This window comes from Accipiter gentilis, chromosome 33 (genome assembly GCF_929443795.1).
Source record: "Accipiter gentilis chromosome 33, bAccGen1.1, whole genome shotgun sequence".
Lineage (NCBI taxonomy): Eukaryota > Metazoa > Chordata > Aves > Accipitriformes > Accipitridae > Astur > Astur gentilis.
The window spans coordinates 15,560,984-15,575,544 of NC_064912.1; the positions used below are offsets into that span (position 1 = coordinate 15,560,984).

At 38.4% G+C, this 14,561-nt stretch overlaps 1 protein-coding gene across 1 annotated transcript in view; it reads right to left on the reverse strand.

The window, feature by feature from the left end:
• Nucleotides 1-2,273: 2,273 nt before the first annotated feature.
• Nucleotides 2,274-14,561, reverse strand: part of GNA12 (G protein subunit alpha 12) — a 44,727-nt gene continuing 32,439 nt past the window's right edge. Inside the window, exons 3-4 of the mRNA XM_049791216.1 lie at nt 10,559-10,609; nt 2,274-9,551 (exon numbers count right to left, since the gene is read on the reverse strand). Of these exons, the coding sequence (XP_049647173.1) occupies nt 8,982-9,551; nt 10,559-10,609 (621 nt within the window). The 3' untranslated portion in view covers nt 2,274-8,981. The remainder of the gene's footprint in view (nt 9,552-10,558; nt 10,610-14,561) is intronic.

Sequence of the window (14,561 nt, forward strand, 5' to 3'; positions counted from 1 at the left end):
AGTATCCAGCACTTTCTGATTTAATAGTCAATGTGACCACCTCCCTCCCCTAAAAATGGTACTTTCAACTGACATCTGTTTCTGCTGTACAAAATTGAGGCTTTAAAGGAAAGCTACTTTTTGTAAAAATCCCTGAACACTCTTTGTAAGAACCCTTTTCCCTTAACACCGTGCAGCTTCCCAAGATACTGGTCAGTCTTGGGGAGAGTGGCAAGAAATTCAGTAATTTTTGTTAGTAACTGAATAAACTTCCTCCCAGGTCTGTACAGGATAATGAGACACCAGACTGAAGTGAGGAACCACAAGGGTTTAATTTCTCTCCTCAAAGAGCTGTAATGAATTCTTAAATATTACTATAACCACTCCAAACCTTATGCCTTGTACACTTTCGCAAAAATACAAGCTATATAGCCCTGCCTACTTTGCATTTTAGAGAAGCCTCTCCCTGGGGAAATAGCCATGTTTTCCCTTTTATCTTTGGAGTGTTGGATTACTGAAATTGCAGAAGAGATACTCTAGTACAGGTAGCCATGCTTATCCAGTGAAGAGAATTCAAAGTTAATATATCAAGTTTAAGGTCTCCCTGGGGTACAAGCATTCATCAGCACTGAACAAACCTACCTGCAGAACCACCTGCTTCAGCCTCTGTTCTTTTTGGCAACATCTGTGCAGATGAATTATGAAAGGGACATCTTTGCTGTATGAAGTGAGATAGTTTGAGATACAGAAGTTTTGGCAAGTATGGAAAAATGGGTGTCACTAAGATACCCCGATTCAAGCCTCCAACCATGTGGCAAATAAAAATATAAATCCCACTGAAATTGGTGCAGTTTAAGCACCTGCTCACAACTGCTGATCAGGGAAGGCCTGAGCTTGGGTAGGCACTCCACTGACAACAAAATTCTTATTTTGATTAAGGCTTTGGAGATTCAGCCATTCAGACATCAGAGTAACTCCATCAATACAAACCAAGCAAACCCCAACCAGTTTTAGAGCAGGCAAAAGTGACAACTTAAAACCATCCCCTTCCCTGTCTGTTGGTCAAGTGTCTCAGCAGCCTGGCATGGCCCCTGTTACAACACCAATGTGTTCCAGCAGATATTGCCAGAAAGAGCTCTTTTCTTGCTCCAGTGAGAAACCTGTTAAACTTTTCCTATATGCTATCTTGTAGGGCTGTAATTCACAGGACTCTCTTGGCCCCAAAAAGGGCTAATTTGCTTTCACAGAGCTGACCAAAGAGATCACTTGGAGCTGCTGCTGTTGCTGAGAGCTTTTCAGACTACAGAGTGCATGATCACACCTGGAAACCTCCCATCAGCGCATACTGAATTTGCAATTCATCCACCCTCATTTTCAGAGATGCTGAACACCAACAATACACATTGTTACCTGAAAGTGCTCAGCACCTCCAAGGAAAAAGAGTCAAGCATTCCCAAAAGCTTGATATAGCTGAGGACCTAACATTTCCAATGATTAGTAAAAAGGACAAACAAGGCTCCATGAAGTGTCTCAAATTGTGTACCTGCCAATGTAATTGATTAGGCATTAATAGTTCACATAAGAAACAATTAAGACTTGCCACAAAAATCTGCCAGTTGTGACCTTTCAAAGTACAAGCGAGGAAAGGTTAATGACATTCCTAAGAACTGGAGCTCAAATTCTGGCAAAATTAGTTGATGCCAGGATGGCAATGCTGTAAGACAGGGATACCCATGACTCTCCAAGGGTCAGTGGTTCCGCACTGCCATACAAGATACCACGGCGCACAAGCGGGTCCAACAGAGGGGACTGGCATTGGAAAAGAAACAAGTATAGTTCTCATGGCTATTATCAGATGCTACACAGCAGAAGAGGAATCTCTAACAGGTGTTGCCAACTCAACAGGCTTAATTATCTTCTCTTGCTGAGCTTAAAATACATAAGCACAAACTCTAGCTGTGTCTCCCCTTCCACTTCCCATCAGTTCTAATGCCTAAGTTAGCTACAGAAATGCTACAGACAAATGAGTTAGAAGTTTTATACAGGTTAATGTTTCACCAGCCTTCAATTCCTGGACACACTTGAATGATTCAGACCAGAACTGGAGAAGGGGGAGATGCATAAAGATTACAGAAGAAGATTTCATTGCATGACAGCTGTAGTTTCATGCAGTCCATGCTGTAATTTATTCATAAAGCATCTCTTGCAGGATTTTTTCGAATAAAGCAAAAAACGTCACTCTAGACTGTTGAAAGATAAAACCCATACAGAACAGTATAACAAGTCAAGTTTTAATAGATTTATAAAATTCATATATACAAAACAGTAAACTAAGTCACCAAAGCTATAAAATACACTTTTTACACATCACAATATAATTTTATCTAGTACACAGTTTTCATAAATTGAAACTATTACAGCAAGTAGCTGCTTCTATCATGGATGCTGTTTTGGTGCTAGAAAGACACTTATGTGAGCAGTCTGGAACTGTGCTTTTACTTTATGCATTTTTTTTACCTTCTTTTAGTTTGTCACTGTTTTTAAAGTACTTTCCTGTGAACTGTTAGAAAATTAAGGCTAAACTCAGACCTTTCTTGCCCAGTGCAGTGAATCGATTTAAAAAAAAGAATGATATTGCATAGTATGCGTGTTACAATGCATAGGCACCAGAGAGCAAGTAAATTGCAGTATAAAAGATAACATTAATTGGCTTCCTAGTTACATGATTGTGTCACGAGATAACTTTGTATTTTGTCAGTTTGCTTTCACACATATTGATTCAATAAACAAGACAACTCATCACAAGAGCAATAAATACTAGCCATTTTGTTAAGTGGAGTCTCCAGCAATACTTTCATCATCAATTCAAGCTCATTACACATTCCTGATAACGAAACCTGTTCACTGGAAGAACACTCATTATCCTAAAGAGAGATAATGGCTTCAATGCAAATGGGAGTTTGAACCCACGTTTTCAAACCTAAGTCCACCAACCACGCTTTCCAAGTCTCGTGAGCTACCAAAAGATCATTTCTCTTCCACATTCCCCTTCTCCCTGCTATCTTCTCTCAGCTTTTGTGCCCAACCACCTGCACACAAGCTCAGCACAACAGATTGACGGGAAGTATTAGCAGAGAAGCAGTGCTATTCAAAAATCTGTTACTTCCCTTGTAAGATGCTCTCTCACATCCTACTTATCAAAAAAATCTGCTCTCCATAAGTCGTAGGTTTTTATTCAAATAATGGAAACAGTCTCTTACCTAGCCATTCCCCTGGAATACTTCTCACGCTCTGGTATCCTGAAGAAAGTTTAAGTAGCTGTTAGAAAGGAGTAAGATGCCCTGTCTGGCCAGAGATCTGTATACTGTATTTTAGTAGAAATTGAGTTTTCGCACCCAGTTATGAACAGATGAAGAGAGACTTACAATGGAAGGGTGTGCAGCGGCAGCAGGGCGAGCCTAGCCAGCCTGCTGCTGCTAATTCACAGCCAATAGCTCTCTGGAGTCACTCAAAGCTTTTGGGGTCAATGCAAATGGCATTTTACTTCAATACAGTCAGTCTTCAAGCACCATCAGCTTTTGGGATCTGTTTAGAAAATAGCTCCCCTCTCTTGCTCCCTTCCAACATACTTTGGCTTTTTTACCAGAATGCCCACCTCAGAAGTCAGTGCTGCTCTTTTTTTCTCTCCAACTGTGACTATTTTCACATTGGACAGAAGATAAGGCCTTCGGACGTATGCCAAGAGCTAGGTTGTGATACAGTTCGTCAAGCCAGGCACAGAACCACTAGCACTGACAATCTAGTACCTCCATACTCCCCACCCAATAAGAAAACAACCATATTGACACATAGACAAACTTCAACACCGCTTTCCAAATGCCATTAGAAGTACAAAAACATCAAGAATCAAGCTAAACTGTCCAACCACCAAGATGAGCAAAGAGATAGCATCACCTGGTTAGCAGAGCAGCAGTTTCAGCTCCAAATATCCTGGCTATACTCATTTCCATCTATGTAAAAAAAGATTAGTGTTAAAACAAAGAAGTGCCCACTTCACAGCACAAAGCAGAGATCACCCCAGCTAATTACAAAACAGGTAATATTAAAAAGCACTAGGTCTTGCGTTGTCTTGCCAATTACTTCCTCACTAGGCTAGTCAGTCCTCATCTAGAAGTGTGTGGAGTCAATATTAATTCAGGCCAAGTCTGGCCCAGACCACACCAGCCTTCCTGATCTATAATGGATATGCTTCCTAGACATCTGTTAAAAATTCATTTACAAAAGTAGGCACAGATGTTTTATAGTTGCTACTGAAACACCCTACCCACCGCTTTGTGTTACAGAATTAACAGAGAGTGTACTGAGGTAAAGAGTTGGCAGTGCTATGTTAAAACCCCTGACTACACCACGTGATTTTATACTAGAAAAATGATATAGAACAGGGGCTACTACTAAACCTAGAAGAAACAATATAGTTCTCATCATGAGAGATCAGTGTTTGGGTTACATGACAAGCTGCACTGTATGGAGGTGTTATTGCATATTTGTGTCTCAAGCTGGCATGCATCAAATTGTCTATCAAGCCAGTAAGTACTCCTGAAAATTTGATGACACAAGCAAAGTTAAGTCAAGTGTCAAAACTTACTACTTGAAAAATCAGAGGGGCCTTCTACTGAAGTCCTGTAGTTCCATGCAGCAGAATGACTTTTTTCCCAGAAGAACTGAAGAGGTACATACATAGAAAAGACTCCAAAGCATGAAGTTAATATTCACAAAAGCAGCCAGCTAAAGGCAGCAAAGGGCTTGTTTTCTGAAATGATATTCTGTGGAAGGTAGTTGTCTGTCACTAAAGAAAGCTGCTAGTTTCTTCAGTGGTTCTGTGTCTATTCTTTTAATTTCTGTAATTCTACAATTCTTTGCAGCCAGGACTGGTGAATACCCAGGGGAGGATGGGGAGATGGGGATGGGGGGACAACACACAGACAGGATGGGACACACTTTCAAATGCACCATTTTTCATACCAAAACCTACTTTAGCTATCCTAGTGGAATTATATCTTTGTCTGCAGTGCAACATACAGATGAGCTCTTTCTACTCCATTTCACTACAGTTTTTTTGCTGTTAGTTTCTCCACTCTGTCTGCTTGGCTGAGGTTCAGGCTTTAGTTGGCTCAGAAAGCCCGTAAATGGTCACCTTTAGGAGCTTGCGTAGTTCTAGGTTTTACACAGCAGTATTTTAAAAAACTGAATATATTATCAAGTTAATAAGTCAAATAATCTATGCTGCCATATTAAATAAGATCAATTCTTGTATCAAACTGGAAGCATCTTTGAGTTGTAGTGTAAAGCTGAGCGGCCAGTAATTTCCATTCCATAGTCAGTATTAATTCGTTTTCAACATTAAGAACTATTTAATTCCTTCAAAGTGACAATTGCTTATTAAATATGTCACTTACAGAAAACCACTCTTCTTTTTTAATTCCAATTCACCATGTCACCTTGTAATGCCATCTAAGAATTGTTCAGAGAATGACAGCACTGCAATCTGAAGGAATGGTGCTGACTGACACGCCATATTAGCTTAAAGCCTGTTTTGAGAACAACCAATACAAAGTAGTGTTTGATAAATGACTCCTATTTAGTTAGTTTTTCTACTTAAACTGCAAGATTACGTAGGTCTCTCCTGCAAGCACATGCTGCATGCAAGCACTTCCTTTCTTTGTCCTTGTGAGACACAAGCCAGTCACTGGTCATTGACCTGCGGGTGTCAGAGGAGGGACAGCAAAAGGCTGCCTTTTTTTTTTTTTTTTTTTAAAAAAAGAAGTAGTTGTTCAAGGTCTCCCATCTGATGATCATCCTGCCTGTGACCCATTTCCTGACTAGCCAAATGAACAATAAGCCTATAAAGTTAACAAAAAAAGATGTTCCCTCCAGCTGTGTTTACCTGCAAAGTTCTCCAGGATGTCACTTAAAATAAAGTTCTCCATTTGTTTCTTGTGAAAGGACTAAGCAACTGACCAAGCCTGTCCTGAGATGTTTGTACGATCTAACCTACCTAAGTTCTGCTTTAGTAATTAACTGATTTACCATAACATGATTTTCTGGCTTTATTATACCACAACTTACCTTGGAAAAAAACAAATACAAAACCCCTCAGTTGTGGCAAGAAGTGGAGTGTATTTTGCAGAGAAACCTGCCACTTAAAAAAAATAATCTTTTTACTCATGGGCCAGATCCTTTGCAAACGTGAGAAGTGCTTGACTTTTGCAAGAAGATTTTCCTGATCTTTGATTCCTGGTGTGAACCATCACTATCAAAGTTCAACAGAACACAGAGCCTACAGAGCCAAACTGCTGATTTTCATCTGCAGTCTACAGCATCACGCTTAGGCCCATTTTATCAATAAAAAGAAGGCAATAATGGGCCTGAGGTGATCAAACTGGTTCCCTAAAACTACAACTTAGTGTGCAAAACTGCCCTATTATAAAAAAAATATGCTTGAGAGCTCAATATGAGATATCTCATGCTGTTTCTTTTCCAGGTGCAGATTAAGTTACTTAAAATATAAGTTGCACTATTAGCTCTGTTCAGAGTTTTAAATCCGTAAGGTGACTAAGGATATAAAACCATGGATGAGCATGAAGAGAAAAACATAACAGGAAATTCTATGCTACGCCTCCCAGGTAAAACTACAGTAGATTCAGACATAAACCTGAGGTAATTCTTGAGAAAAAAATACAGTTGAAAGGGAATGTTTAACTCATTTGAGAAAACAAGCATAATATTAACCCATCTAGAAAATTTAGTGAAAGAATAAAGCTCACAGCAAACTAGGAAACAAAGCCAAGTCAACCTAGAAGTCAGGTCAGCCCACAACTGCCACCTCTTTCCCAGTGCTTTGTGTGAAGTGGAAACCACTAACAAGAACTCCAAGAATATCTGAAAGCTTTGAAAACTTTAGTTTTAGTCTTCAGCCAAGCAAATGGGCTAGCTTAGAGAAATGAACCTTATATGATTAGTAAATTCGTTTGCATCACTCTGTGTTGAAACATTTACCTTTTCAAATGTAATAATCTTAAGAGTTTTCCCCCATCTGAATATTAGTCATGTAACATTTTTCCCCTTCAAGGTTAAAAGTGAATAAATATTTAAAAGACAGAGTTGGTCCTGGCATAAATAAGACTTGTTACAAGGAAGCTAATTCCTGTTTAAGTTTGCTCAAATTTAAGTTAGATTTTCCCATCTGCAACTTTTCAGTTGCTTCTTACCTCAATACTGTGCGCATTACATAGCACTGAAATAGCTACATCTTTTCCACTCTGAAGCTTGCGCAAAGAAAGCCAAGAGACTGCTACATTAGGGAACTACACAAAAATACTGATATGAACATCTGCAAGCTTCAGAGGGGAAGAAAGATTCCAGATTTTATCCAAATTAACATGAAAGGACAACGGAACAGGACTTTTTTGACCACATTTCCCGTGGGATTACCAGCTGAAGTAAAACGTTGCTTGTTTTGACATGCCATTGCAGGCTCAAAGGGGATAAGAACTTGAGGGAATCTGCTGACTTTTTACGGGTGCAAACAGCCCTTCAGGTTTTATTCTTGGATAAAAACTATGACAAAAATTGCACAGTAAACTATGTTTGAAAAATTACTTAAAGGATAGCACTACAATGTTGATATAAAAGGCAGATCTTCCATTTGTCCATGTACCCCACTGCAGTAGAAAAGATCTGATATATCTGTACACAAAAAAGGCACCTGACAGTTAGTTACACAGATTGAGAGAGCTAGGAAATTAACAGTTCGTATCAACATTATTCATAGCCTCTTGCAATTTTACACACAAACCATTGCCCAAAACGGGCAACTCCAAACTTGACTGTACTCAGAATTACATGTGCATTACTATAGGCTAAAGATCCCATTAAGACACAGATTAAAGGCTAATTTTACAGCAAGGTCTTGCTGTCCAAATACATCAGTGCAGCTGTAAAACTGGGATCTCTAGGGTGTTCAGTCTTCCTATAAGGTCAGCTGTTGGAAACTAATCAAGCAGCTGCTGTACTACCAAAACCTTTGCTTAAGAGTTTAATCAGCTTTCAAACCTTTTGAATATAGATAAATACCTGTCACGCGAGATACTGAACCTTCATAAATACTGCCAACTGTGAATGTGAGAACAGTGCTGAATTTCCATGAAATACATCTCACTCGAGCACCCACTGTGCAAATACATGGTCAGGTGCTCTAGCACAGGCTGCTTCACCAAGGAAATCAGTTTTCCCATGATGTAATACCCTTCACACATAGTGCAAAATAAACCCTTCTCTATATGGGCGAGGCCTTAACTTCCCATCCAATTTACTCCAACATGTGTTTCCTTACACAGTTTTAGACTTTTGCCTCAGGAGACTCATGCAAAACCTTCAGACAAGAGCTGAGCATCCACCTTGGTAAGTGGATTCCAGACCCTTGGCAAAGCTGAACACGCACACAAGATCTGGTTGTACTCCTAAGGGTTAAGAATGGAACTTCCATTAATGTTCTCCAATACAGCTGCCAATCTCATTACGTTTAGATTAGTTTGATTGATTCAGCACCTCCAAACTATAAAAAAAAAGGCAGTTTGTATGACTAGTGTCTCTGAAAAATGAGCATATTCATTTAAAACAACGTGTCTTCCACGCATGGTTTGTCAGAGATTTCTTTTTTCTAAGAAGGCAGAAGGTGGTAGTGTTATTCAGCATTCCAAACTAGGTACAGAACCTATAACGGCCATGTTTCAGTAGTGTTTCTAGTCCAAATGATTCAGTAGCTAACATTAACATTTGACTCCTTCGGCCTATAGCTCCTCTGTTTGGACTGGCTAGTTCACAGCATTCCTGAGCCAAGTAATTAGCACGGGTCCTACACCACATGCAAGGGCCATAAAGAAAGGATAAAAACTTTGATCTAACCCTCCGGCAAATTTTAACAGAACATTGGCTGCTCTCCTTCACTGCAACATAATATCCTTCAGATTCTCTTGAAGGATCGTGTCCTTCACGGCATGAAACACAAAGCGGATGTTTTCAGTGTCTATGGCAGTGGTGAAGTGGTGGAAGAGCGGCTTACTACGGTTTCTTCTCTTTCTGTCAAAGCACTGCACCAGATAACGTTGAACATCTTCTAGCCTGTGAGGGTCGCCTTTGAAGTCCGAGAAATACTTCTTAATGCTGACAGTCTTTACCTTCTCTACAAGAAGATCCATCTTGTTGAGGAATAGGATAATAGAAACATTAAAGAAAAGCTTGTTATTGACTATTGTCTCAAAGATATTCATGGACTCCACAAGTCTATTTGTGCGCCTGTCTTCCATGAGAACCTGATCATATTCACTGGAGGAGACCATAAACAAAATTGAAGTTATTCCATCAAAGCACTGGAACCACTTTTGACGCTGAGATCTCTGTCCACCTACATCCACCATCTTGAAAGGTATTTTTTTAATGATGAAATCATGCTCTACTATCCCCTTGGTGGCTTTTCTAGCCAACAAAATATCTTGTTTGCTGGGGAAATAATTCTGTAAAAGAAAGGAGAAAAGTGTCACAAAAGTCCTTCAAAAATGCTGGCTAATGCCAGAATATTGAAGCAATGGGAAGAATCAACAAGACCCATGGTTTTTTTTTTTTATTATCAAGTGAAGAATGAATACTCAACTTCAAAAAATGGACTGTTGACCATTTATCTCAACACATTGGTAAACAGCTAGAGAAGATCCCAAGACACACGAGAATAAAGATATAGGACTAATGCACTGGTTCACTTTTTATCTTTCAAGCCTTTCATTTTCAGGCTGAAGTCTATTTTTTTCATTATGAAATTCTTAGCTACAGAGTTATTGCCATTTAGGTAGTGTTCAGTAAAGCAGATCACCAAAGTCATCACTGAAAGGATTATTTTTTTTTTTTGAAATCTCGTTTTTCACAGTCCTTTACTCTTACAAAGAACATCTTGCAAGCTTTAGCAGAACTACTTCTTCCAGGTTCACACTCCATGTCTGGCAAGTACAGCAACATGTTCTACTACAGGCTGTGGCCCAGCCCACCACTGTAGACAGATATGTTCTTCAGAAGCTTATCACTGTTACTGTTCAGGAAAATCACCTCCCTTCTTTCTACTCCAAGTCTCCCGACAGATATTTTCATGACAGATTTTGAATCCTATAAATGCTAGTAATTTTTTTTATTGGTAAGGTTTCACTCTGGCATCTTAAGTAGCACCAGCCATCAGATCATCACAAAACGTGAATGAAATCCAGAGACTGCGTAGGACCGAAAAGAAAATACATGCATAAATACAACTTCCATAAACAATATTTGTTGTCTGTCAAAAAAGATTAAGCAAATACTAAGCTTCAGTTTCATTAGGCTGGAGTTTACTATTTCCAGAGAAAGAACATAGAAGTTATTTGATGCATTATTATTTAAAAAAACAACCAAACCAACCCCAAAGCATTAATCATAGCATGCCCAGGCTTCTATTATCAATTTGAGCTCTTTTGGTTCAGAAAGAAAAGGTATGTCTCACCAGCTGACCAATCCGATCCAGGTTATCCAGGAAGTATTTCACCGATTCACCCTGTGGAAAAGGAAAGATAGGAACTAAGCTTGTTTCTAGGATAGCAAATCCAACTGAACTATAGCCTTTTCATTTTCCAACATGCACTAAGGTCTAACAGAGAGTATCACAAGTGGAAGCTTGGACAGCACCCTTCAGGAGCTGGAACAATAAAAGTTATGCTACATAGCTTAATTCACGTAAACTGCTGATAATGAAGTGGAGCTGCCATAATATACTACTGACATGTAAGTAAGGTAGTATTTCTTATAAAAGCAACTCTCTATTAGTTCTAGAAAAATCAAAGTTGAGTAGAGATCTGAATAAATGCTCAGTCTAATAAATCTTTACAATGAAAAGAAAGTGTTATTAATGTCAGTCCTTTGGCTTAAAGAATTCGTTTTTTCCCCTTGTATGATGAATGCAGTTAACTGACACTGTGTGGGAGTAAAAATGAAACACATAAGAAACCAATGTGTTTTGTTTAAAATTCACAACAGTGAACAAAAGCATATCCTAGACTGGTTGGCATATCTTTAGAAAAGTGAAAGATTTAAGTCACCCACAATTTGTGATAATTTAAGCTAGACTTGCTTGTCAAAAAAAAAAAAAAAAAAAAGGAAGGAACATTCTGAAGGACTTTCTCTTCTACACATAGTTTCCCTTTTAGGCTCAGGAGTTTTAATAATGGATTTGCTCATCTTGTACAAAATCCTTTAGCAGTTATATTGAGAAGAATATAGGCAATGTTTACAAAGAAAATGTACTCTTATGTGAAAATGTGTAAGAGGTTTTGGGGGGGGTTGTGGGTTTTTTTGTTTATTTGTTGGGGGTTTTTGTTGTTTGGTTTTTGGGGATTTTTTTGTTTGTTTTTTTTTAAACAAGCTTGCCCATGTGTTGGACTCAAATCAAGTGCCACTTTGCATTAGTGGATACAATAAGCCCTACACAATTGTTTCCATATAGACACAGGCTTTACTTCTGGAGTGAAACTATCTTTGGCAGAAGCGCATTCTCCTTCAAACACTTCCCTTTCACTTCTTCAGATGAAGATGATCTGTTCAGTAAGAAAGCATTCTTCGTTGTTTAGGACATATGTCTTGCAGTTGTAGACATGTCATAAGAACGATAAACTGGAAAATCCTGCTGCCTTTTAATAATTTTAGTCAGCAAAACACATTACATATATCACAGATCAGGGCCATGTCAGTAACAACCAAACTGACATTAAGTGCCCTCACCAAATTACTAATTCAGAATCAGAACATTCTCAAAATACGATGTCAGATTCCAACAGCAATGTAAATTCTTAAACCATACATTCTCCTCTACACCATAGGCTTGAGACAGCAGAACAGAATTATTCCCCTCCAGTACAACTGTAAACAGATGCCAACACAACGGTTCATTTTGGAGAATCAGACTGGAGATCAGAGGATTCAGTGTACTGTACAAGTACATACTATCAGCATACTGCATAGAGAAAAAGGAGCTGTAGCTTATTTTTTCCTAACATTTAAAACTGGAAGTGTCTTTTGATAAAGGAGACAGAACATACATATTTGGGAAAAACTACCACATATTGCAAAAGATTTACTGTGGATTGCTAGAAGAAAAAATTACTTTTTTTTTTTTGGGGGGTGGGGTGGGGAATGCGGCACAAGTTTCCAAAGAGCAATTCCTCTAAGAGCTTCCTTACAATCATGAATTTTCATAAGGTGAAAGTAATTTCCTGTATTTTTTGGCACTCTGTTGGATCAAAAGAGATATCACAGACCGCATGAATAAGAGAAAAGGCCTTCCTGTACAGCATTAGTCATATTTAGGAGATGGAAGAGCCCAAAAAGAAAAGGTCGCTGAAGCTACAAAAACCCCCTTCTCTATCTATTGTGCTTTGTCCTACACAATGCCTTTAGATGTGCAACAAGACTTCCAACGGGCCATATCTGATACAAGTTGTTCCTATTTTCTACCCAGTTACTTTAAGAGTCTTTGCCTGGTCCCTATACCCTCCCACACTAAGAGCAGGAAACAGCTGCATGCACATCAGCTGCTGGGACACACAAGCAAGTTTACCTGATTTACAGCTTCTGCCTCCCTTATTTCCTGCCCCACGCATCGATCAGTTTAACATTTTGCACATTTATAAGAAGGTGAGAAAAATAATCTGATTAATGAAAAAAACCCATGTTCATTTCTGCAACGATTTAGGGAAACTAGACTTCTCTAGTTTCTTACACAGCTCTTCATAACATTGCAACTAAGACAAATAATTCATTCTGGGAAATTTTAAGCAGTAATTGCAAAACATTTGGATAGCTGGGTAACCAAGTCAGGCTGCTGGAACAGGTGTGAACACCATACACATGGTCTGACAGATCTGAAGATGCCTGAATATTCTCTTCTAGCACAGAATTCAAAGACATCCAGTACTTAAGTCAAAATATCCGTTTCTAGTCAAAACAGCAAATCCCCAACAAGTTCCAGAGGATTTAAAGTCAAGAAAAGCTCAAAACATTAAAGCAACACAAACCTGAAGGGAGACTCCCACCACCACCCCCAAAAAACCCAAACAACAAAACCCAAACCCAAACCCACACCACACACTCAAACCCCCCTGCTTTAAAGATGATTCCCGGATTAAGTTCCTGCTCCAAAGACTTCTTGAGTAGCCTTGCTCTACATCTTGTTCTGATTCACAGAAAACTTGGTTGCTTCTGGGAAGCACATGGGGTATTTCAGTTCATCGATCAGGCAGCACAGAACAACTGCAGACGGCACCGACTGACTTGATGAATAACTTGTAATGTATTTAAATGAAGAAAATATGGAAACTCCTGGTGTTAGGACTGTTTCGTATTAGTATTTTTAATCAGAACAATAGCATTAACTGAACATTCCTTTATCTTTTAATTTTTTCCTTGTCATCCAGGGAAAATAGATAGCAATACTAATTAGATCAAGAAGTCAAATTTATTTAGCTTTATATCAAGCTGCATTTGAATGCAGTTTTGAATTCCATTGATAAATTATTATTTATTCAAAGCTATCTCATGCTTTTGGCATTATACACACATACAAATGTACATGTGTGCATATATATGTACACATATAAAAAATACACACACACATAGTTTATGAATTGTTCATCAAGGCATTTCCATTCAAGGCAAATTACTATTAAAAAAAAAAGTATCTGCTGCCCCTCTCATGTTGAACTACACTTTTTCTCTTGAAGATGCTGACCATAAACGAGCTGGTTTGGCTTTTTCAGTGCAAATTCTTAGCGTTTGTCCAAAGTCATCTAGCCATTCAACTACATTCAAAAGCAGGCTTAGCACTTCAAATGCTCTCCTTTTCCAGATCTTAGCCGGTTATTTCTGGTTCACTAACACGACTTCCCATAGAAGTGGCAGCAAATATTTGCAATTGATTCATCAGATACTAAAAATACCTTTAAGCAGATTGAAGACTTCAACCACACTATTTTAATGGTTGTAGTGAAAAAAAAAAAAGTAGTTTTTTGAACGTTGCAATTTATTTTGAAATACGGTTGCAAGCAGCAAAACAGAAATGAAAGCCATCAAAGTTATTTATACTATATTTAAATACCTAAAGATAATTATATCATGGCGTGTTCACTTAAAAAAAAAAAAACAAACCAAAAAAAAAAGGTCCAAGTCAAATGTGTCAGTCTTTTATAAGCTGGTGTGTCAAGAAAAACCGTGGCAGCTCAAGAAACTTCCTAAATTCAACTATGTTCATAAAAGATTGTTGAGCTTCTGTCTTTTCAGATTTAAAAAGACTCAAATCTTCTTGTATTTCCTTGTCAGTACACCATTTCTTTAAAAAAATTCTAACAATATTAATAAATAAGACTCTTAAAATCCGAAAGACATTATTTCATTTCAACCAGCACAGTACTTAGATACGAAGCACCATTCTGTCACAGTCACAAAGTATGTCAGTGAAG